At 34.2% G+C, this 21991-nt stretch overlaps 1 protein-coding gene and 2 non-coding genes across 5 annotated transcripts in view; 2 read left to right on the plus strand and 1 right to left on the minus strand.

The window, feature by feature from the left end:
* Positions 1-21991, plus strand: part of wake (wide awake) — a 172453-nt gene that overhangs the window by 113399 nt on the left and 37063 nt on the right. The window contains exon 1 of one of the 3 annotated variants that reach the window (XM_053751478.2): positions 4812-5047. The exons of the other annotated variants lie outside the window; for them this stretch is intronic. Coding sequence (XP_053607453.1) covers positions 4969-5047 — 79 coding nt within the window. The 5' untranslated portion in view covers positions 4812-4968. Of the gene's footprint in view, positions 1-4811; positions 5048-21991 lie in introns of those variants that run through there. 3 annotated transcript variants of the gene reach the window in all.
* Positions 15554-15715, minus strand: LOC128673982 (U1 spliceosomal RNA). The gene has a single exon (XR_008405135.1). It is a non-coding gene; the product is annotated as a U1 spliceosomal RNA (small nuclear RNA).
* Positions 16903-17064, plus strand: LOC128673983 (U1 spliceosomal RNA). Its single transcript, XR_008405136.1, has one exon. It is a non-coding gene; the product is annotated as a U1 spliceosomal RNA (small nuclear RNA).

Raw genomic sequence — 21991 nt, forward strand, 5'->3', positions numbered from 1 at the left:
GTTTAGCTAGTTAAAACTAGGTGTAACCACATTTCGGGGTGCATTCGTGACATAAACAAGACGTAAAGAGTAATTATCTATCTGTCAACCCGTAAGTAAAGGGTTATGTATCTGTCGGACAAACCCGTAACATTTATCTATTGGGAAAAACAAGTTTAACATGTAAACTGTAGCTCGTTACAAAAGCAATCACCCTGTTTGTTAGCGACTGGGAATTGGTTATTGATCTGCTTTATCGACGCAGATAATTAAACCAAAATATTGGCTCTAAACCATTTGGCAGTATCTCCTTCTAATATAACAATGTTGTTATTTTACGTAAAGTTGATGATAAAACGGGAACTATATCAAACGTCAAACATCCAATCCAATAATCTTAAAAAAAAGTTACGAGTATACTCTCTACCTAAACATAAATTGTCACTATAGCACTTTACTATATTTGACACTGACAGAACGAGACAAAACATGTTTTTGCTTAAAGTATGCTTTAACTTTTTATGAATCGTAGGATTTGTATTTTCTGGTAGGTATTTCTCGTAGCTATCGTAATAATAATAATAAGTTTTTGCAGTCGGTTTCAATTACGATAGTCAACTTAGAAAATCGCAAAGCACACCATTAAGTCTAAAGGTCTGTGATTAAAGTCAACGTAAAATTTGGGTAGTGCAACTCGCCCTTGTAACTCAAATATTGTAAATTTTTTAAGTTTTTTTAGAAGTTGTTTTGTTACATATATATAGATCCAATACTTTTCCATTTTCCTAATAAACCGGAAAAATAATAAGCGTACATCAATCTTCTTTCCAATTGACTGAATACACATTTTCCAAACGTAGCTAAGTACACTATGTTATGTACTTATTGATTAAATTAAAAATATAATAAGAAAAACTATATCAAAATTGGTTCAGCCCTTTGGTGATGCCATGGACGCGCATACATATAAACAGACTCGTTGAACTTTTTCATCGGGGGTTAAAAATGACATATTTGTAAAAAAAAAATATTTCAAATCCAAAAAATAAATATTACGTCGGAATTTTCCAAATGGTTAATTTTTAACTGTACATCAGAACTGGTTGTATTTAATGATGCCCGTCTACAACTCCAGCCTGCGTCCTGCCCGGGTCAATGACCTCTTATCTCACGGGAAAATTATCTTAGGGCTAATCGTGCGCTTAGATAAGTTAATATGGCTTAATTATGTAAAAATAATCATATATTAAGGCATTAACGTAGACAGAAAAGCAGTTAGTGTTTGAGATTTGATTCGATGAAAAATATAGTTTTCGGTAGGGGTCGAATCCACAGAGTGACATGTCCATACACACTATACCTACCAAATAAAAATAATTGTTTAAGACAAATTGGGTTTTTAAAAACAATCTGAAACAAGACCCCAGCCATTATTTTTCTTTCCAATTATTGATTAGGTATATTCATCCCAAAAGTATATTTAGTTCTCTAAGAACAATCGTGAGCGAAGTTACCTATATACAAGTAATCTTCTTATCGAGTGTGTTATTTGGTGTTAATGCTAAACTGGTGGCGAAAATTATTCAAGCATTACATATGACTTTAACGGCTACCTCCGTCATCTATTTGGCATGTAGTCGCTCACTAGTGAACTTAAATTGTCAACCAGTGCCAGTAGGACAACTTTTTTTCGAGCACTGATTGAACGTTTCCGTTTTAGCTTCGAGCACAATTTCCATATCAAAGCGAACATCAATACGCCTTTGAAAGACCACGGTTTTAGCAAAAAGTTACGAGAAATTGAAATAGTAAGACGAAAAAAATGCTTAGTGTTTTTTTTTTTTATAATCCCCCACGACAGGCGGAGTTCTTAAATTTTTAATTTACTTTTATTCTATACGAGAGAAATTTAAACTTCGAATCGACGACATAATAATTTGAATAGATTGATTTAACTTTTGGGTCTATGTTGTGTGCGTATAGAAAAAAAAAAGAAAATGGTGTGTGCCTGAAATAAAAAAGTGTTCTCATTTATACTGATATGAATTAAATTTGTAATTTTGTATAGACAAAAAATATTATCGATTTGCCCAAGCATAATTTTTACTTATATGTACATTAAAATAGATACTGACATAATATTTTTATTATATACAATCAAGTCATACAGTCATATTTCTTTTTAGTGTACGCAGGCGCTAATAATATATTCGCCTATAACACTTCTAAGTTATTATTTGTAAGTCTATGGTTCTACCACAAGGTTAAGCGGTTACTGGTATTTTTACGAGTAATCTGACCTTAGGCAAAGACGTTTTGCACGATTTATGCTTATAACCGTAAAGTTAGTTAAATTGTGCGTACATGTTTATTTTATGTGACTATTTAGTTAATGAACGGGTTGTAAAGTTCTTACCATATCCCACTTACATCAAGGTGAAGTTATATATATGTCCTCTACGTATGACACAATATGACTAATAGACAGATTTCGTGCACGAACAGATCAAAACCTGGAAATTATTGCTAATGATTCTCTACAAGAAATTTTTTGTCAAAGTCAAAGCAATTATACCTTCACAGGCTTTATACACTTTATAACATAAAATTTCATATTATATATACTAAAGTAATTTCTCACGAATTTACTGAGGTAAAGAACAGACGGACGGACACGAACAATAAGGCTTCCGTTTTTGTCATTTAGCTACGGAACCCTAAAAAGTCTACATACGATACGTTCTAATATTTTTAGGCTCAGGAATAAGTCTCGTGACAATTTTATGCATTTCAACTGCGAGCAGGTGTCTCATACATTACCGATTTATTCCAAACAAAATAGTGTTGAACTGAATTTGAAATTAACCGTCCGTATTATAAAATACTAGCTGCGCTCCGGGGCTTCGCCTCCGTGGGAATTTCGGGATAAAAGTACCGTATGTGTTATTCCAGGTTATCTTCTAACCGTGTACCAAATTTCATAATAATTGGTCCAGTAGATAATGCGTGAAGAGGTAACAAACTTTTTTTCGCATTTATAATATTAGTTGGGATTTACAAACAATTTGCGCAATTCCAAAAAATATTTTTGAGAATTCGCTTTTTGAGGTTTTTATTGTCTGAAATGTGAAGAGAGGTCCCAGAATGTTTTTGTAAATAGCTGTTTATTTACTAGACAAAATAAACACGACCTTAATAAAATTGGTTCTTAGTATAATATTTGCTCATCAATCTGACAAAGTACACATTAATTTTAGGCAAACATTGTTTCCTTATGCAAACCTAACTCAATTCATATGAGTACCTATTGTGGATCTATTCCTGAAGCGTTGCGTCTTAGGTTAGTGACAAAAGCTGCAAGGCAGTGCGACGTACTGCGATGAAATATACATGTGATGATGTGATATTAATTTTATCATGTTTTCTTATAACATAATCTCAAAGGAGTTGCTCAGTGTTAAAGTGAGGTTGTAATGTAATGTATACGTGTCGTAATCACTCAACACGTCTTTCCGGTTCCAAACTACCTACAGCCGAATTCAAACAAATGCCGATGTACGAGCATTGCGTAGTTTGTATGAGATTTTTATTTAGAAAACTCAGCAATGAAAGTTCGGCGAACTCTTTGCCTTTTGCGATGATGTATAGCCAGCATAACGTCGTAATATCGCGTCGCACAGCATTCCATCCTTCATCTAGGACGGCCCCGTAAGATCATCGGGAATGAAATACTAACATCACCCAGACTTGACTTCCAATTGTGTTGATTATATTAGATTGTATAATTAAAAGGTGGTAAAAATTTTAACTTTAAATAGCAAGTGAGTATTCCCGTGAGGGGAATATCGCCAAAAAATATAAATATAATAATATAAATATATTAGGACAAATCACACAGATTGAGCTAGCCCCAAAGTAAGTTCGATGGGATACTAACTCAACGATACTATATTTTATAACATATACATATATAGATAAACATCCAAGACCCGGGCCAATCAGAAAAAAATCATTTCCCATCATGACCCGACCGGGGATCGAACCCGGGACCTCTCGGTTCAGTGGCAAGAACTTTACCACTGCGTCAACCGAGGTCGTCAAAAAATGGAGGAATCAATTTAGTTTTTTCATAAGAGAAAAGCGCCGAGTAAACGTTACATTTTACGACCATTACCTCTACCTTGAATATTCACTTTTCCAGTTTTATAACACCCGCGTGCCTTCTTATCATGACTTTGGGTGGAAACTTCGTGAATCAATATTTGACTTTTATGGTTTTTCGAACCTGTTTGTGCCTGAATATGAGATTTCATATCAATTTCTTTAGTTAACTTATTTATCCCACTACGGGGTTAAAGTTTCCACCGTGGCCGTCCAATCAACTCTGTCCAGAGCAAAAAAAAAAATAAACAAGTTTGTCGAAAATGAATATGTACATACAACCTATCACTCACACCAAACTACAACAAGGCGAGCACTGCACCGCCACTGGTCAATAAACTGTTATAAATTGGCATAATGAATGCGCCGGCGCAGTTAATTTCCGCTATAGAATCACTTTCATTGCAAGTTCATTTGCACACATGATATACGATAAATTCTCGTGTATAAATAAAAAATCCCACGCAATCTAAATCACAACAAAACCATTCATAAATTTAGTCGGGCAAATTTTTACGCCCACTTTAAAAAATCTCATAACCTAGAAGCCTCCGGTTACAAGCTTTAAGGCTGTAGTTCCTACCGTCTCTTTCACGCCTATAAATCTATCTCTTTCATATGATTGTAGTGGTGCCAGCTAGCGGGCCCACAGCGAAATGTCTGACAGTTGCGTATGCGCATGTCTTTGTGTTGTGTGTCCGACTTACTATATTTGTTTCATAAAAAACAAATATTTATTGTTTTATTGAACTAAAATTAATTGGTGTGTAGCAAAATAGAATATAATATGCGCGTGTGCGTGTTGAAAATGTGTGTTTGTGTTAGTAAATGAATGTTCGTGGCATCGTTGACATATCTGGATTGCTGTCTTGGACTCCCAAAAACAATATCAAGATTAAGCTTAAACGTAAGTATCTTTAAAATTAACCCAATATTAAACCATTCATGTATTGTTGTGTTCGAAATTAAGTTTGAAATAAATTATACCTACTCACAACTTATAAGTACCTATGTAACAAAAATATTTAATTTTATAAAATTTATTAATTTAATAAGTAATTGTTTTTTTTCGAATTTATATACACCAATTCTGTAATAAATTTAACATACATGTTTTTATCACGCATCGTATGTAACGTAACTACAAATAATGTTGCTTATCTCGACCTGGCTCCGAAAAAGACAAATATAATGAACCAAATGCGGAGACTAACCGAATTACATTAGTTTTTATTAGATTTTCTGTAGATAGAGACAGGAATAGTATCACGTCTTTCGTGATTACGGTGCAGACAGTACCAGGAGGCCTGAAACTCAAAGGCCAAGTTTAGCTAGTCAACGCGATTATTGTTCGAATTGATATTCTGGAATAGGGACAAGATGATAAGTCGTTGCTTTTGAATACTATAGTATAGATAATTTTATAAATATTGTACGATATTAATATGATTTAAATTTGTCTGATTGTCCTGTTCGGTTCTTGAAATGTAATCATTCATCGCAAATTTAGTATCATATTTTTTAATAGATGTGGCTACAAAAATCTACCAATCCAAAATATACTTATCTTTATTCGTATCTAAAAAAAGAATATTTTTTACTTAATTTTAATTGAATACTGGCAACCCATAACTGTTTTTAAAATTGCTTAACTGTGGTTTAATTAACTAAATACTTATATACGTCATTCCTAATCGAAAGACGTTTTAGAAAATATAGGTCATCCTATCACATAATTAATTAGTAAAGTAGTTTAATACATTCATTTACGTAATTCTTTAATGATAAAGAACCAAGGATCTTCATGAGTTCGCTTCATGATTGACTATTCATCGCTGCTTAAAGTTTTGCTTAACATTACATGGAATGAAACACAAGCAACGGCTTTCTTGGCGATGTTAGTAGAGATGATTATATACTAGCTTTTACCCGCGGGTTCGCCCACGTGATTATCCACGCGAGCAGTTATTTTTCCGGGATGAAAGGTACCCTATGTCTTTCTCCGTACTTCAAACTATATGTATGCAAAATTTCAAGAAGTGGTAGTAGATGGAGCGTGAAGGAGGTATCAAACAATTGAACTAACAAACAAACTTACTTTCGCTTTTATACTTAATATTAGTTAGGATTGATAAATTTTTTTGAACTACTTAAAAACAGCAGTTAAATATTTTTTAGCAAGAAATAAAATTACGAGCCAAAAAGATAAATTCTAGATAAAGTCCAGAGGTCTACTGACCTTGAACTACTGTTCAAAGATGTTTTTCAGATGGAATGTTACAGTAAATATATAAATAAATACACAAACAAACCCTCGACTCCGATGTGGCTTGCATCCTCTCACCAGCTAGAAAACAGCTGTTGGTTTCCAAATGCTATTTTCTAAATATAGCTACTTAAGAAAACTCTCGATTAAATTCTCTATCAAGTAAAAAAAAAACTAGTTCAGAATCGATTACAGCCGTTTGGCTTCTATGATGCCACGGACAGACATACAGATAGACACGTCAAAATTATAATTCCTTCTGTCATCGAGGGTTAAGAAATATACTGTTCTATCAGTAACTAGTAATGATTTCATTACAGCACTCAAAACTAATTAATTAATACCAACGATAAAAACTGAACTGGCATCCAATTAAAAAGCAATATTCGCTCCATACTGGACATACAATGGCAGACGGTTGCGCTTGTCCAGCATAATAATGCTGTCTGACAAGCTACAGTGTTATTTCCGAAAGACTACCTACATTAATTAATTAATATTGAGTAAGGCATTGTTCGCACGAACGTTGAAAAAGTGGCGTTTTTAAAACGCTTCCGATTTTGTGATATTCGAAATTCGACTTAGCGCCCAACGCATTATGTATTAAGGTTGGTATATGCCACTGATAAATTCTTTGTCCAATTTTAATTTTATATCTTTCGTAATATAGCGTAAAATTAAAATACCCAACGCACTGTGTATTAAGGTTGGTATATGCTACTGATAAAATTCTTTGTAAAATACCCAATAATGCACTGTGTATTAAGGTTGGTATATGCTTCTGATAAAATTCTTTGTAAAATACCCAACGCACTGTGTATTAAGGTTGGTATATGCTACTGATAAAATTCTTTGTAAAATACCCAATGCACTGCGTATTAAGGTTGGTATATGCTTCTGATAAAATTCTTTGTCCAATTTTGATTTTATCTCTTTCGTAATATAGCGTAAAATTAAAATAAAGTTGGATATAATTTTATTCACACGAAGAATAATACGAATATATTCCATTGTAACATTTTACGAAGAATCACACGAATATTATATTCCATTTTGTTTCCATTGCAGGGTGAATTTCACGAGCGTTTTGAACGCCGCCGTGGGCTATCATTAGTGTTTATTAAATTGTACCATACACAGTAATCCATTTAATTATCCTATTTTATAAATAAGTAAAGTACTGGTACAATGCCAATTTTATAAATGTTTAATGAAAAAAAAAATGATTCTTTAGAAATAAAATATGCGACTCTAATGAAACGCTACACGCCGCGTTCAAACAGTCGTGAAATTTACCCTGTAATACTTTTTGACGAGCGTCGAAAAACCACTCGAGCGACCAATGCCTAAACATTTATGTCCGTGTTTCGCGTTACAGCTTCTCTTTCCGCTTACACTGAGTAATCCTGACACATTTACGGTAGAGAAAAATTAACGTTTTACATAATCTTATATGTTCATCTGTACGGAAATTGATGCTCAAAAATTTACGGCGCAGATCGGGTAGCATGTATTATATAATATCATTAAATCTAACCCGAGTATATCAATTTTAATACAAAATGCGCTGTAATTGCAAACTTACAATATTGCAACTGCAAATTTAGAGAATTCGCGAAACTAATTGTTTCGAGCTGTGTGCTTGAACATTTTGACCTTTCGATTGCCCAAGAAGCTGTTGCAATAAGCCAAAGCATATAACGTAGTGTACAAAGTAAAGTAACAGTCTTTGTGCATTAGAAGCGGTGTTGCTCACAAATGCTAAGCATAAAGACCCATTGTTTGTATGTTGTGTTACTACATTTCTTCAACGAAATCATTGTGAGAATTAAATATGATATTTTTCATATCTTTATTTTTTTACTAGTCTTCGTTATTATTTAGTTTTGCAGGAAAGTTCAACCAAGCTAGCTACTGAGAGGTTGTTATAACTTTAATGTATAAAAGTATATCTGAATTACAACATACAATATTCAGAAGCAGTAATAGCAACGGCGGACTTATCCTATGTAAGGATCTTCTTTCAAGTCAACAACATACTTCCACTCCTTACCGAGTTTTGTTGGCTAGCAGCTTGTCAAAATGGTTTTACTTCATTTTATCACCTAGAGTTTGATGGGTTATGAGCAAAATAGGAATAAAATAGAGGTTTAGAACAATGCAGTAAATTATTTTATTTTCACAGAGCAAATCTACATACATTGTTGGCGACCATTTCTGAGAGAGAGAGAGAGAGAGAAAAACTATTTCTTTCTTCTTTACAACTGACAATGTCAGTAACATACAATGAGTATGAAGGTATTATATCTAGTTTAGTTTAAACACTCTAACAGAGTTCTTATGAAAATGTTTAGCTACATACGAACTTGAAGAAAAAACAGAAGCAAGAAAAGTTGGGAAAATCAGAAAATCCAGCGATTATATTATGTAGCAAATACTCAAAAAGGCAGTTAAGTACTCGTGGCATAGTTATATATTAGTAAAATCTTATGTAAACAACAATCTGCTTACGCGAAATGGAAACATCCAATCGATGGCAAAAAACAGCAAAAAAAATCCTCAGTATTTAATTGGGTTAAGGTTTTTTGATTTAAGTTACCTATAAATACTTGCATAAGTAAATCTACTTATAATAAAAAATTACTTATAATGTCTGGTATTTTCATAGTAAAATTTTGGACCTATGTGATTAATATTTGTGTAGTCCGTGTTGCAAGCTCGTGTTACGATGTGAATACCAAATAAGACTTGAAATTTTTATGCCTTTTTAGATACGGTATGTAACAGGTGCGTGTGTAAGCTTTACAGTTCTTAGAATTTGTGCTAGTGTTATGTGTGGGATTGGGAAATAAACAATAAGTGTTATTTAACTTTAATCGCCAATATTACGATTGATACCAGATTGAACAAAATCTGTGATATCTATCATAATATATCATGTTGATGTGGATACTGAAATACTGACACATCATTATTTATATGGATACTGAAAGATACTCTTAGATGTATTTTACACACGGTGGAGGTAAAAATTTAAGGGAATAACAATTTTTGGTCACCCATCTCATGACCGACCCTGGCAAACATTGCTTAAACAGCTATAGCAGCCCGAGCCCGAACACAAATGGGGGTATACTTATATATTGACTTAATCTACATTTGAAAGATAGCACATGATTTGAGACACCTCAAGAGAGATAGAATGGAGACACCTCAAAATGTTAGAAAATCCAAAGTTGCAAAAAATAAGAATTTTCTTCCACTACACTCTTAATTATCCACAAAGGATGACACATAAACTTTTAAACTTAAGATATATACTTAACACAACACCTTAATTTTCATTATATCATAACTCATTACATGAAGCATTGCTTGTTTAAAATAAGTCACATTATTATCAAGCATTAATAGCGCCTGTTATTTTAACAAAAGCGCACTAGCACGATTTTGCTTTAACTATAGTGGCGCTGCGCCCAAAATAAGTTATTACCTCCAATAACTTTGCTCTTGTTTTCTCGATTTTATTTTAGGAAAGCAGTATTTCATTTTCTTAATAGACCTTCACAGTATCTGTCCTTCTGTTCTATGGCTTTGGTATTGCTGATCTGAATCTGAAAAAATCTGAATCTTCTTCATCATAGATCATTAGTTTATAATCAAATGTAAAATGTTTAACCTAAATTCGTTATGCGGTAATTATTATTACTCTGGTTTTATATTTGGTACTCATTTTTCTTTTCTTTTTCAAGAGATTTCCCAAGGAAGTTCTCATCGTAAATTTCAGAATACGTACCTCAAGAAATGATATAGGTACCCTATATCCGAGAACTCAAAGCCTCTTTACCAGTTCCTTATAGAACTCCGTGCTCCTCTTCCTTGTGATTCCTTTACTATCCTTTCCTTTACAGATTTTAAATATATTAAAGCTCTTGCTTCTTTCCTTTCTTACCATAATATTTATGTTTAAAACTATTTATTTATCCTTACATTACATATGATAATATATGTATTTATTGCCCTCATTCTTCAACAGCGCCTAAGTCCTATCCTATCGTCCAATAATAATGTAACTCGACACTGGCAAAAATAAGCTCTATTGAATTGATTGCCACAAAGAAGAAAAGAAAAAAATATATATATATATCCGAGAATATGTTGTTATTAATTTCAAAAACGAAACAATTTATTTATTTCACAAATCAATTTATTTATTTCTTATTATATTTATTCATCAATTCAAGGGCAAAAATGTGTCAACAGTAATGAACTCTCAACCAAAACCGGCATAACTATGATTTCATTAACGCTAAGTTGGTTTAAACTGAAGCTTATTGTTACTACCAAATCCTGCAACGTCAGTCCGGCAATCAAAGGCTACTGTGACTGATGCACGCCCTCTTTGATATGATCGAAAGCTGAATGTCGATTCAATTTATAGTGTTGCCAGCTGAAGCTGACAAATATAGGTAGGTACATAGATGTCTGGTCTGCACTGATTTATGTTAGATTCAATGTTACCATCACAGTGTCGGTCATTCGGGAGTTATATACTTAGTGGGAATACATATTATTATTGTTAGCACTGTTATGTTATTTTAGAGGTAGAAGATAAAGAAAATCGACCCTATAAAGAATTTGATTTAGGGTTGACAGATGAATTTTTTGATTTTAGTTTTTATGTTGTTGCTTCGCTTTGTATGAAGGTGTGTAGTTTCTATAGTTTTACTCGAGGGATGCTGGGCCGGACTGCATTTTTTTTGTATATTTTGATTTACACGTAGTTACTTATTTCGACTAATTATTATCACATAATTGGTACAAAAGAATTGCCAAAAAAATAATTACCTATCATATCCTTTATGCCCTGGCAATAGCGACGAATTTGCTTGAATTTCGACAGGTTTATGTGTTCTTCACCGTACAATTTATGCCAGAACTGTACACTTAATTTACTACAATTGTTCTGGACAATGTCGGTACTAATTAGGGCTTTCACAAGTGGACAGGTGACACAATACTCTATATTTGTGTTGAACGGTTAAATTATCTAGGTATTCTAAATCATAACGGCAAATAAAACCTACATTGGTTGGAAGAAAATTTTGAAGTAATGTTTTAATTTAAAGTGTGTCTAAATTTCCTTTCAAGAAAAAACACGTTTGCGAAAATTAACGAAATACAAAGGAATTCACTTTACGATGCTGTTTTTCATGGAAGACAGGTCATTGAAATATTATGTTCATAATTTATTTACTGATAAAGATTTTCTCACATGCTAACTTTACAAATTTAAAAGGCCTGTTCCACTAATGGTACTCTATAATAAAGTGGGCTTATTACCACTTTCTGATAAAAATATTATAATCTGACAGATAAAAATACCGCTAGATTAATCTGTCTCATGTAATCAAATCAGCTCTGTCTCAAGTGGATAGGGCCATTTGTGAAACACAATTTTTAAAGATATCTGTTCGATATAACATAAACACTATCAGAAACTTTATCATCAAGCAACCTCCTAAAATTGCTACCAAAATTGCAACCAATTACCAAAATGTGTGTGTGTATTTACTACGATTTCACATTAAGCATGCATTTCCGCATTCGACCATGGCTACACGTATCTGTCCCAATTAGTACTGTTTACTACCAGGGGACAATAGGTCATGTATGCGAATTTCGGCTTTCGCTGCCCGACCAGTTTCAGGTCACGTAACGGGCGGCCGCTTGAGTTGCACCGCGTATTGGTCGGATTATATTTATGGAAGATATAGGTACAGTTAACAGCAAATTTGCCATTTTTATCGTGGTATAAAGACCCATGTTGGTTTCAAAATACTTAAATAAGGATTTTCGCCTAGATGTTTTGTTCAAATTAAAGTATAATTTATTCTCTGAATATTTTTTCCTAACATGTAAACAGTTTTCACAGTATTGTCGTTAAATTTTGTTCAAAATAAAATCAAACATGTACATTCTAAAGTGAATTATTTATTAACCATGAAAGTGATATCCTAAAACGTCTTGAATTAATTTGTGAATTATTTATTTCCGGAATATAAACATGCCTAATATCCCACAGCCAGTATTTCTTTGTGCAATTGTTTAAACTATACAGTAAAATCCATTTCAAGCAAGCTCGGGGCATTTTATTATAACAATTAGTACCAGTCAAACATGTGAAGATACTGCGATTAACTTCTTAGAATTTGGGTTATTATGCGATTGACTGTATGTTAAAACAATAAAAATTTAGGAAACTCCCAACGCCGGAGTTGCTCGAAAAAAGCAACGGTTCGCAACGGCCGCACATACTTTATGCAAACATTGCTAAGAACACTCTCAATAAAATTCTCTTACAAATAAAAAAAATCAAAATCAAAATCAAACGCTGTTGTTCTGTTCAACTATCTGTTCAACCGTCTGGCTGCTACGATGTCACGGACAGACATACACAGACGCGTTGAACTTATAACTTACCTCCTGTTTTCGCTGTTCACCTACATTTTGTGAGAAAACGACAATTTATATTTTCCCAAGACCCTGATAAAGTGTATTGTCCATAAGCCCTCCGATATGGCCGAGCGCGCCCATATGGCTCAACACATGTTGACAAATACTTAGAAGGGTCACGGGTACGAAGCTGGCAATATAGTATGTAGTCGTACTGAAAGGTCCAACTGCTGTTTATGTTCTACTCGAATTACTTAATATTCTTCTAGAAATAATACTACGAGTATGTTACCCTTTTTTGGACCTTTGTTTTTCAACCATTTTCAATATTTATTTATTTAGTAGAGTCGCATTTGTTTTAAAAAAGTGGCATCTATTCACTTGTACAAGGGTAGGCACCTATTATCTTTTGCCCACGTGATAGGTCTGTACCTAATAAAACTGTAAATGGGCTATGTCTGTTTGTACACAGGAGATTTAAAAAAATATATGGGGTTCTTTCAGGGACTAAGAAGCCGAAACATTTTTTTTTAAATTTATGTCTGTATGTTTGTTCGCGCATCACGCAAAAGCTACAGGTCATCGTGTAGTTTCTAATTCCATAATTGGATGCCATTTTCACAGTTGTATTGCGAATAGTCTAACTTAAAATGTGGTATACGAGTAGGTATCACCGCGTTGCTTATATCCAGAGATATTGACAATAGTAAGTTATACAAAACAACCGCGGCGAAGCCGCGGGCAAAAGCTAGTAATAAGCACTTTACATAGATTACCTACGTATTTTGTTATATCTTTATCTACTAAACAGGTAATATATATTTTTTACAATTTTCTCGTGTGAAATTAGCCACCACGTTCACAAATTATAATTAATTAAAAAAAAAAAAAACACTTTATTTATGAAATGGTGACAGTGTAGGCGATACACGAATGCACACGATGTTTAATAACTATGCAGTTAGTGTAGTGATCCGCTGTTATATCTATGTACGTAAACAGGAAAGTAAACTGACCATGTCATAAGAATTATACAGGTAGACTTTGACCGGTTTTACATGTTACAATTTGCAGGTTCCTTCTTGGCCTGTTTATACCTAATTTCAAATGAACATTTTATGTGTTTAATTAAAGAAACGTTCAGGCGAAAACCCAATTTTGCGTGGGATTTATTTACCCTACCTAAAAAATACAAAATTAATATATAGAAATACAGTCAGAAATAACAGTCGAAAATTATGAAATAAATGTGTATAATTATAAACAACAAAAAACGTTATAGAATTAACATTGTTACACAGGGTTCAGTTTGAACAAATTAACAAGAAAACAAACTTCGTTTTACATAATGTAATTCTGTACGAAACGGTTGTCTGTGTTTGTTGTGGCTGATTTTGAATAATTTACATACCTATTCTTCAACACAGCAATTTTTTTTTTAAGTACAGCCTCCTGTTCGATGCGTTGTAGATTTATTTCACCCGTCGTCGCTCGCGCAGAATCAAGAAACAATATACTTACCTACAAACAATTTTTTGACCGGCGCGTTTGCACCGGTACGTAAGGTTAATTGGTACTTAATAGGCGCTTTGTGCGTATGTTTTTAATTATGCAGATGTAACCCCCTTTTTAATAAAAAAAAATAAAGCAAAACGTGTATTGTAATTTTCGCACTTTACCGATGCACAATGATCAATTCTTATCTGTATCAATTCTTGAATACATTATGTACTTACTTACTTATTTTGCTCCTATAAAGAAAAGTCATACTCTAACGTAGCCACCAGCTAGCATTTACTAACATTACGGGTTGCACCGTCAACTTTAATTTTAACCTGTCAAATTTGACGTTGCAACTCACCCTAGATAATCTGTCGCATGTCTTTTGCAATGATAAGTCAAGTTGGTAAAATATACCCATCAATATTTGCAAAACAGACAGAAATCATTTTTAATTACTTAACACAAACTTAAACAATTAATTCAGGCACTCCTAAATATGTTTAATTAATCTAATAAATTTTAAAATAAAATGTACTGTCTGTATTGAAGAGAATCCTACACCATATAATATATATATATATCCTCACTAACTTGCGCATTTATAATATTTGTAGTATATCTTTGCAAAATAAGCACGGAACTGTGTTTATAGCTAGGTACATTTTGTAAAAAAAAAATTAGCAATTCTCTCAGAGCAAGCACCTAAAACAAGATATCCAGAGAGATAATTTTCTTGCCACTCAAGCAAGTTGCACTCAAAATGTTAAGCTGTGAAAATAAACCGGGAAGCCAGAGAGCTCTTAAACGATTCCGAATGAGCCCCGAGTTCCCGGGGAGCGACGACGCTGTGGGTGGAACCCCATCTGTGTTTATTGAGCAGATGCTTCAATTTCATAATCAATTTTTTATTAAACTTATATACTTAGCTTATTGACGTCAAAAAAATGCATTAAGTCTACTGCCGACTTTCAAAGCACAGGTGACGAAAAAGCCGTACATCAAACTTCACCGTAGCCTTTTCATAGTTAAAAACACCCCGCAATGTTTATCATAGAAAACAGTTTTAAAATTGAAATTATTTCATTCATAAATCTCACCGATTCGATCGAAACAAATAACTATGTGAGAATCACAATCGGATTTAATAAATTATTTTTTTATTATTTTGTTAATTTTCAGCGTTTATAAGGGGGACGGCGCGTACGCAGTCCCCACTACCAAAAATTACGCATCCGAGTTATCCACATTAGGGATAATCGCAGGGGTCAACCCATCCGCAGTGCAATGGAAAGGCCTCGCCCTGGGGGAACCGCCTTCTTGATCACGGTATCCCCTATGCCAGGTAAGTATGCTTTGTTGAATTCGGCTTGGGAAGGTCATTCTGCGCGAAAACGAAACCATAGCGACTTTTACTTTTACTAGTAGTGCCATCTAGCGGCAAAGTATAGAACGTATTGCATATTTTTGTACTCATAATTTCTCTGATGACTATTTGAAATTATGCAATTCATTTTATTACAGAAACGTTATTAAGTTATAAGTATAAATTTAGGACAGTTCTGTGGCTTTTCAGCTTACCGTAAGACACATAAAGTAATGGAATTTTTCATCTACTTTGTTAGACTAGACTATAATTACCATCTGTATAAATTTCAGTTTTGATAATTCTTTTTTGGAACAACAATAGTGTTCCTAAGGAAGGTTGACATCATTAAAAATTGTATACATACATATATTTTTTTATAACTATTTGAAAATATGTCATTCATTTTATTACAGAAACATTATTAAATTATAAGTATAAATTTTGGACCGTTTTAGCATCTATCTCTCAGAAAATCTTAATTAGTGAAAGTCAGTAAATTACGAAACTAAATTACAAGAATAAGCTTGGAAGTTGAAGACAAACAAGGTTTAAACGATTTTGAAGTCCTTCGGGAGCGCTGCTGAAATGCGACAGCTTAGTTCATGCTGGATGCTGATTAAATAACTCTATTTTCTATAGCAAGCAGCGTAATACTTCCTTCTTAATTCGGCACAAAACTTTGAGATATTAGAAATAATTTGTTATTTTTTCCACCCATTATTCGACAATAGCATGCTAAAGTATTATCTCTTTCATCTCCGGATATTCTCGGTTACTTTCGGAGCTAAAACGTAACCCTACAATTTTTAATGATGTCAACCTTCCTTAGGAATACTATTGTTGTTCCAAAAAAGAATTATCAAAACTGAAATTTATGCAGATGTTAATTATAGTCTAGTCCAACAAAGTAGATGAAAAATTCCATTACTTTATGTGTCTTACGGTAAGCTGAAAAGCCACAGAACTGTCCTAAATTTATACTTATAACTTAATAACGTTTCTGTAATAAAATGAATTGCATAATTTCAAATAGTTATCAGAGAAATGATGAGTACAAAAATATGCAATACGTTCTATACTTTGCCCCTAGATGGCACTACTAGTAAAAGTAAAAGTCGCTATGGTTTCGTTTTCGCGCAGAATGACCTTCCCGAGCCGAGTCCAACAGAGCATACTTACCTGGCATAGGGGATACCGTGATCAAGAAGGCGGTTCCCCCAGGGCGAGGCCTCTCCATTGCACTGCGGATGGGTTGACCCCTGCGATTATCCCTAATGTGGATAACTCGGATGCGTAATTTTTGGTAGTGGGGACTGCGTACGCGCCGTCCCCCTTATAAACGCTGAAACTTCATAAATAACAAAATTAAATTCGTTACTATAGCTGCTACATACAACAAGTAACTAATAAATTGCAAGCCGCCTGCACGTCAGTGTCTCACGTAATTATTTTAATTTTTTTTAATAAGAAAGTTATCATTGTGTGCAAAAAAACCATGTGCGTGCAGTAAATCGTTGAGGAGTTCCCATGTCTGGAGCCGTTCCCGGGTATACCATCAGGTCAAATAATGTGTTGTCGTCAAAACTCGAACCTGTGTAGATTTCATCCAAACTCACTCATTGCAAGTTAAATAAAAGCTTGTTGTAATAACTACTTCCAGTTGTTGCATTAGTAGTATGTAGTTTTATTTCTTTATACTGTCAAGTAGGCAAACACGCACGCGGCCCACACACACCCGCCTGATGGTAAGTGATCATACTTTGTGGCCTAGGATCTTTTGCAACAGTACTTACCCCGTAATTAAACTGCATTCGTATCTATGTTTTAAAATTTTAAATAGTTGATATAGAATTTTCTCCACGTCCTCTGCGAAGCTGGAGCAACTAATTGAATTTTGCCTCGGTTCATTTGACGCAATTTGGAGTGGCAACTTCATACCGTCGCTTCGTTACGCGGAATCTCATTAACAGTGTGTGAATAATGTCTAATTCTAGAGACATGTGGGCCAAAATGTCCATCTTGTGTTGTAACTTTAAAACTCTTGATTTATTTAAGTTTTAGAGTTAGATCTTTTGTGAGCGCTGCTTGCTGACAATTCGCGATGGATATAATTATGGTCTCCCATAATTGTAAAGTGTTTGTATGCTGTAAAACAGCGAGGTAGTCAAAGGAGTTCCTTATTCTCCTCTCCTCGAGTTTCATTCACGGATATGACGCCTGATATCCGCTTAAAAATTCACGTCAGAATTTTAAAGACTCTGCTGTAGTTTAACATATTATTCTGGTTGATAAATTTGCATCAACAAATAATAAAATCTATAAATGAAAACAAGTTAATGGATTAATTTGTAATTACTAACAAAAATTTAAAGATTTAAAATTTTCAACAAAATAAATGTTAAAATTTGTGTGTTTTGGAAATATATGGAAACGCTTGTAAATATCATTAGCATAAACTTATTTAACATTTCCCGATTTTGACAAGCACGTTACGGACATTCGGTCCCATTATATTTTTGCTCATATTTTAGGATAATGGAGTTTCAGCTTGCGGAAGTTCAAGATTGATTCAGACTTAAATTGATGGCCACTAAAGGAAATTGTTTTGGGAAATTCCTAACTTTGTATTAATATCATAAATCAAAAAGAGTCCCGGTTAACTTCACCAATTCACTATTATCTGTAAAAAAAAAATGTTTATTTACATCAAAAAGTTTTAATATTTTAGAGTAACATACTAGTAACCGTTTAATTAAATTACTTAATTTGTTACTAAGCAGGTTACATCGTGATTCCGAGAATTTACATAAAACAACATTTACATAAATAAATAATGGGAAACATCCAATTGTAAGAAACATTCTGTTAAAAAAAACTTCCTGATTAATACAAGCTAACGATGAGAAATTCGCGAGTTTACAAGAATGTGAAACGTTTTTAGAGGTCCGTACATACGTCGAAAGGGAAATTGAAATTCATTTCAAGTTTGTATAACCTATCCATGACAGAATAGAATTTTAATTCATAGGGCAAATACCATCGCTATTCATATATAGAATCGATAAGTCATTTTCTTTTCATCATCATCCCTCAGTCCTCCGTGACCCACTGCTGGGCATAGGCCTCCTTCCGTCTCCGCCAACCATCTCTGTCCTGGGCCATCCCTATCCAGTTGTTGCCAGCAATTTCCTTTACATCGTCGACCCAGCTAGCTGCCGGATGTCCTACGCTCCGTTTTCCAGTTCAGGGGTACCACTCAGTTACAGCTTTACTCCACCTTCCATCATTCCTTCTAGCCAGGTACCCAGCCCAATTCCATTTAATGTCGCGACTCTGGGGACCACGTCTTGAACTTTCGTTCGACGACGTATCTCCAGGTTGCGAACTCGATCTTGTAATTTGATGCCGAGCATGGCTCGTTCCATGGCCCTTTGCGCAACTGCAATCTTGTACGAGTACATGGTTCCTTTTGTAAGAGTCCATGTCTCGGCACCATAGGTGATAGTAGGGAGGACACACTGGTTGAAGAAGCGGGTTTTTAAGCTTTGTGGTACTTTTCTATTTTTTAAAACGTCTGCCTATTTACTGAATGCCATTTTCTTTTACTTTCACCCAAGTTAAAAACCTACAGAACCCTCGAAATCTGGGTACAACTTATGCTGATCCACAAATGTTTAATTACAAGTGTTATCGCATCTGCCAACACGTCTGTATACTGATAAAAATCTGACTTATACAAGTAAATCTTGCTTCGTGATAAGAATTTAATTGCTGATTAGAAGTGTTAATGGTAACTCTAAAATTTTTGTTGTAAAACATACCTTAGAGGCAACTACTGAAAAGGTTTTTGTTTGATCGAACACGCAAATGTTTTTTATTTATTCGAAAACGAAACTGAATTTCTCTACGCTTTAGAATACAGAAAATTGCTTTCCTGTTAAAATGGGCGTTGACTGACGTCCAGACAGACGTACAGTGAAGTAATAATATAAGTTCCGTATTTACCATTTAAGCTACGAAACCATAAAACACAAAGTATACTTTGTTCTTGCTTGTTAAAAAATAAATCAAGACATCACTGTAAAGATTATTTTATGGGCTTGGCGCACGAGTCCACTCGCATTTGACCGGTTTTTTTTATAAATTACTAAAGTACATAAGTATTTTTAAAAGCTTGTGTACTAATAAAACATCGTCGTATCGTGTAGCTATCCTATCTTCCGTTTTTTTTTTTCATTATTTTAAACCCATTCAACCATTTTTTCATCGGTTCACCATTCTTATAATCCTATTCAGTGGGTCTGTAATTCTATATTCAAACGGACGGCATACAGTATTTTATTACAATCAAGATTTTCTCTCTTAGAAGAAGCTCGATGAATGCAAAGGGCTTGGTAATGTAGGTAGTATAATAAAACCCTTTTTATGCCTTCTTTACATGTTCGCTCGTATCCTTCACCATTGCGATTCGCCATTTTTTCTGATTTCTTTGAAATTGTGAAGATGTTATAACCTAGCTATGCCCTTAGGGTGTGCTCTCATGGAATTTTATTATATTGTTTTCTCAACTGCAACTCTTTCTAATCTATGCGCCTTCCAGATATCTTCCTCGGTTGTTAAACGTCGGAGCCTAAGCTACGATCTTGAGCACTCCTCAAGAGTCAGACCAATATCCCTCTTGACATGAAACCATCATCATTTGGGTTTGTCCCTTCTGCCAGGACAAGGCAGAAACGGCTTGGCCAGACATTGGTTGCCTTGCCTACGTAATTTGCCATGACGTGAAGTTGTGGCCATACCTCTGGAGTTTACCATGTCACGGCACAGATATAAAGTTATAAAGTCTGCGCACAAGTTCTTTACGCACTCGAGCCACGTGACACCACAAATCCAACGCAACCAGGATAGGCAGGGCGCAGCGCCTTTCTTTAATTCTAGAGAATTAATTATCCTTTTACTCTCCCTCTACATAGTCGTATTCCTCATGACTGAGTGTCGTGGTCATTACATGGAACACACGTTTAATTCTTGGCATTATTAATGGAGTGGTTTGCCATTGCCTTCTCCATTTCACACACAAGTTAATAATCAACAAGGGTGCAGGTATCCTCACGATGTTTTTCCTTCACCGGAAGCATGTGGTGGTCGATGAAAACTACTATACATGAGTCAGATGGGTATACAAACTCATGTGGCACGAATAGGTGGGGGGGGTCTTAACTATTACACCACGACCGCTTCTTTACTCTTCTACTTTACTCTCTTTAATTCTATATTGGTCATCATATATCATATATCATATAACATGTAACACATCCGTTTTAAAACAAATGAGACGAAAAATATCAGGACTCGAGCGGGAATCGAATGGAAAACAGAATATAATCATTTAATATCGAGAATATGATTATATAAGTCGATTTCATTTGTTTCTCAAAAATCATCTTGATAACTATTATTATTATGTAGTTATTCATTTTCACCATTGTTTACGTAACAGCCTCCCTAACGTTTTCCGCGCATTCTGCCGGTTTTTGTATCGTTTGAAATCACATAATGATAATTAATCAACGATTGTTTCGTAAGTAATGTGTTCCCGCGCTTTCTCTATCTGAGCTACTGTACCGCGACGGAACAGAAAATATGGGCTTTTGTAACAAAACATAACGAACAATGCTGATTATGAAAATGTTTGTCCTAATTTTAATATAGTTTGGTGTAATTTTGATTTAATTTCAACCTGAGAAAAATAAAGAAAATGTTCAGAGTGATTTTTTTATACATCGGTTTTTACCTACATGCTGAGTCCATCATACGAAAACTTTTCGTATGGGAGTAGCACCCACTGCGGCGAATTTGCAGTAATTTTGGATAGCTTAATATGTCTCATTTGAGCGTTTTCCCGGTTTCTTCCTCAGCCGTTGAACGTCGGAGCTCATGGACTATTTAGCGATAGCTTGCGATAGCTTAGCGATAGCTTGATATGCTATTGACTGCATAGGTTATATTGAGATTATGATAGACATGCTAAATATCTAATTATATAATATGCTTATTGTTACATCTAGCCATTAGCTAATTAAATTGGCTAAGATCAGATTACATAAAGGTCATAAATTACATTTATGGCATATTACATCACAATCTGTAACATTGTCCAATAACTTGCGCAAACGCACCAGATGCAGGAAACAGGTTTGTTGTGACTCTGACGGGTTCATTCATAAAAGGACGTTGACGTTATGACGTCTGACGACCTG

Source organism: Plodia interpunctella, chromosome 11 (assembly GCF_027563975.2).
Source record: "Plodia interpunctella isolate USDA-ARS_2022_Savannah chromosome 11, ilPloInte3.2, whole genome shotgun sequence".
NCBI classification, from domain to species: Eukaryota; Metazoa; Arthropoda; class Insecta; order Lepidoptera; family Pyralidae; genus Plodia; species Plodia interpunctella.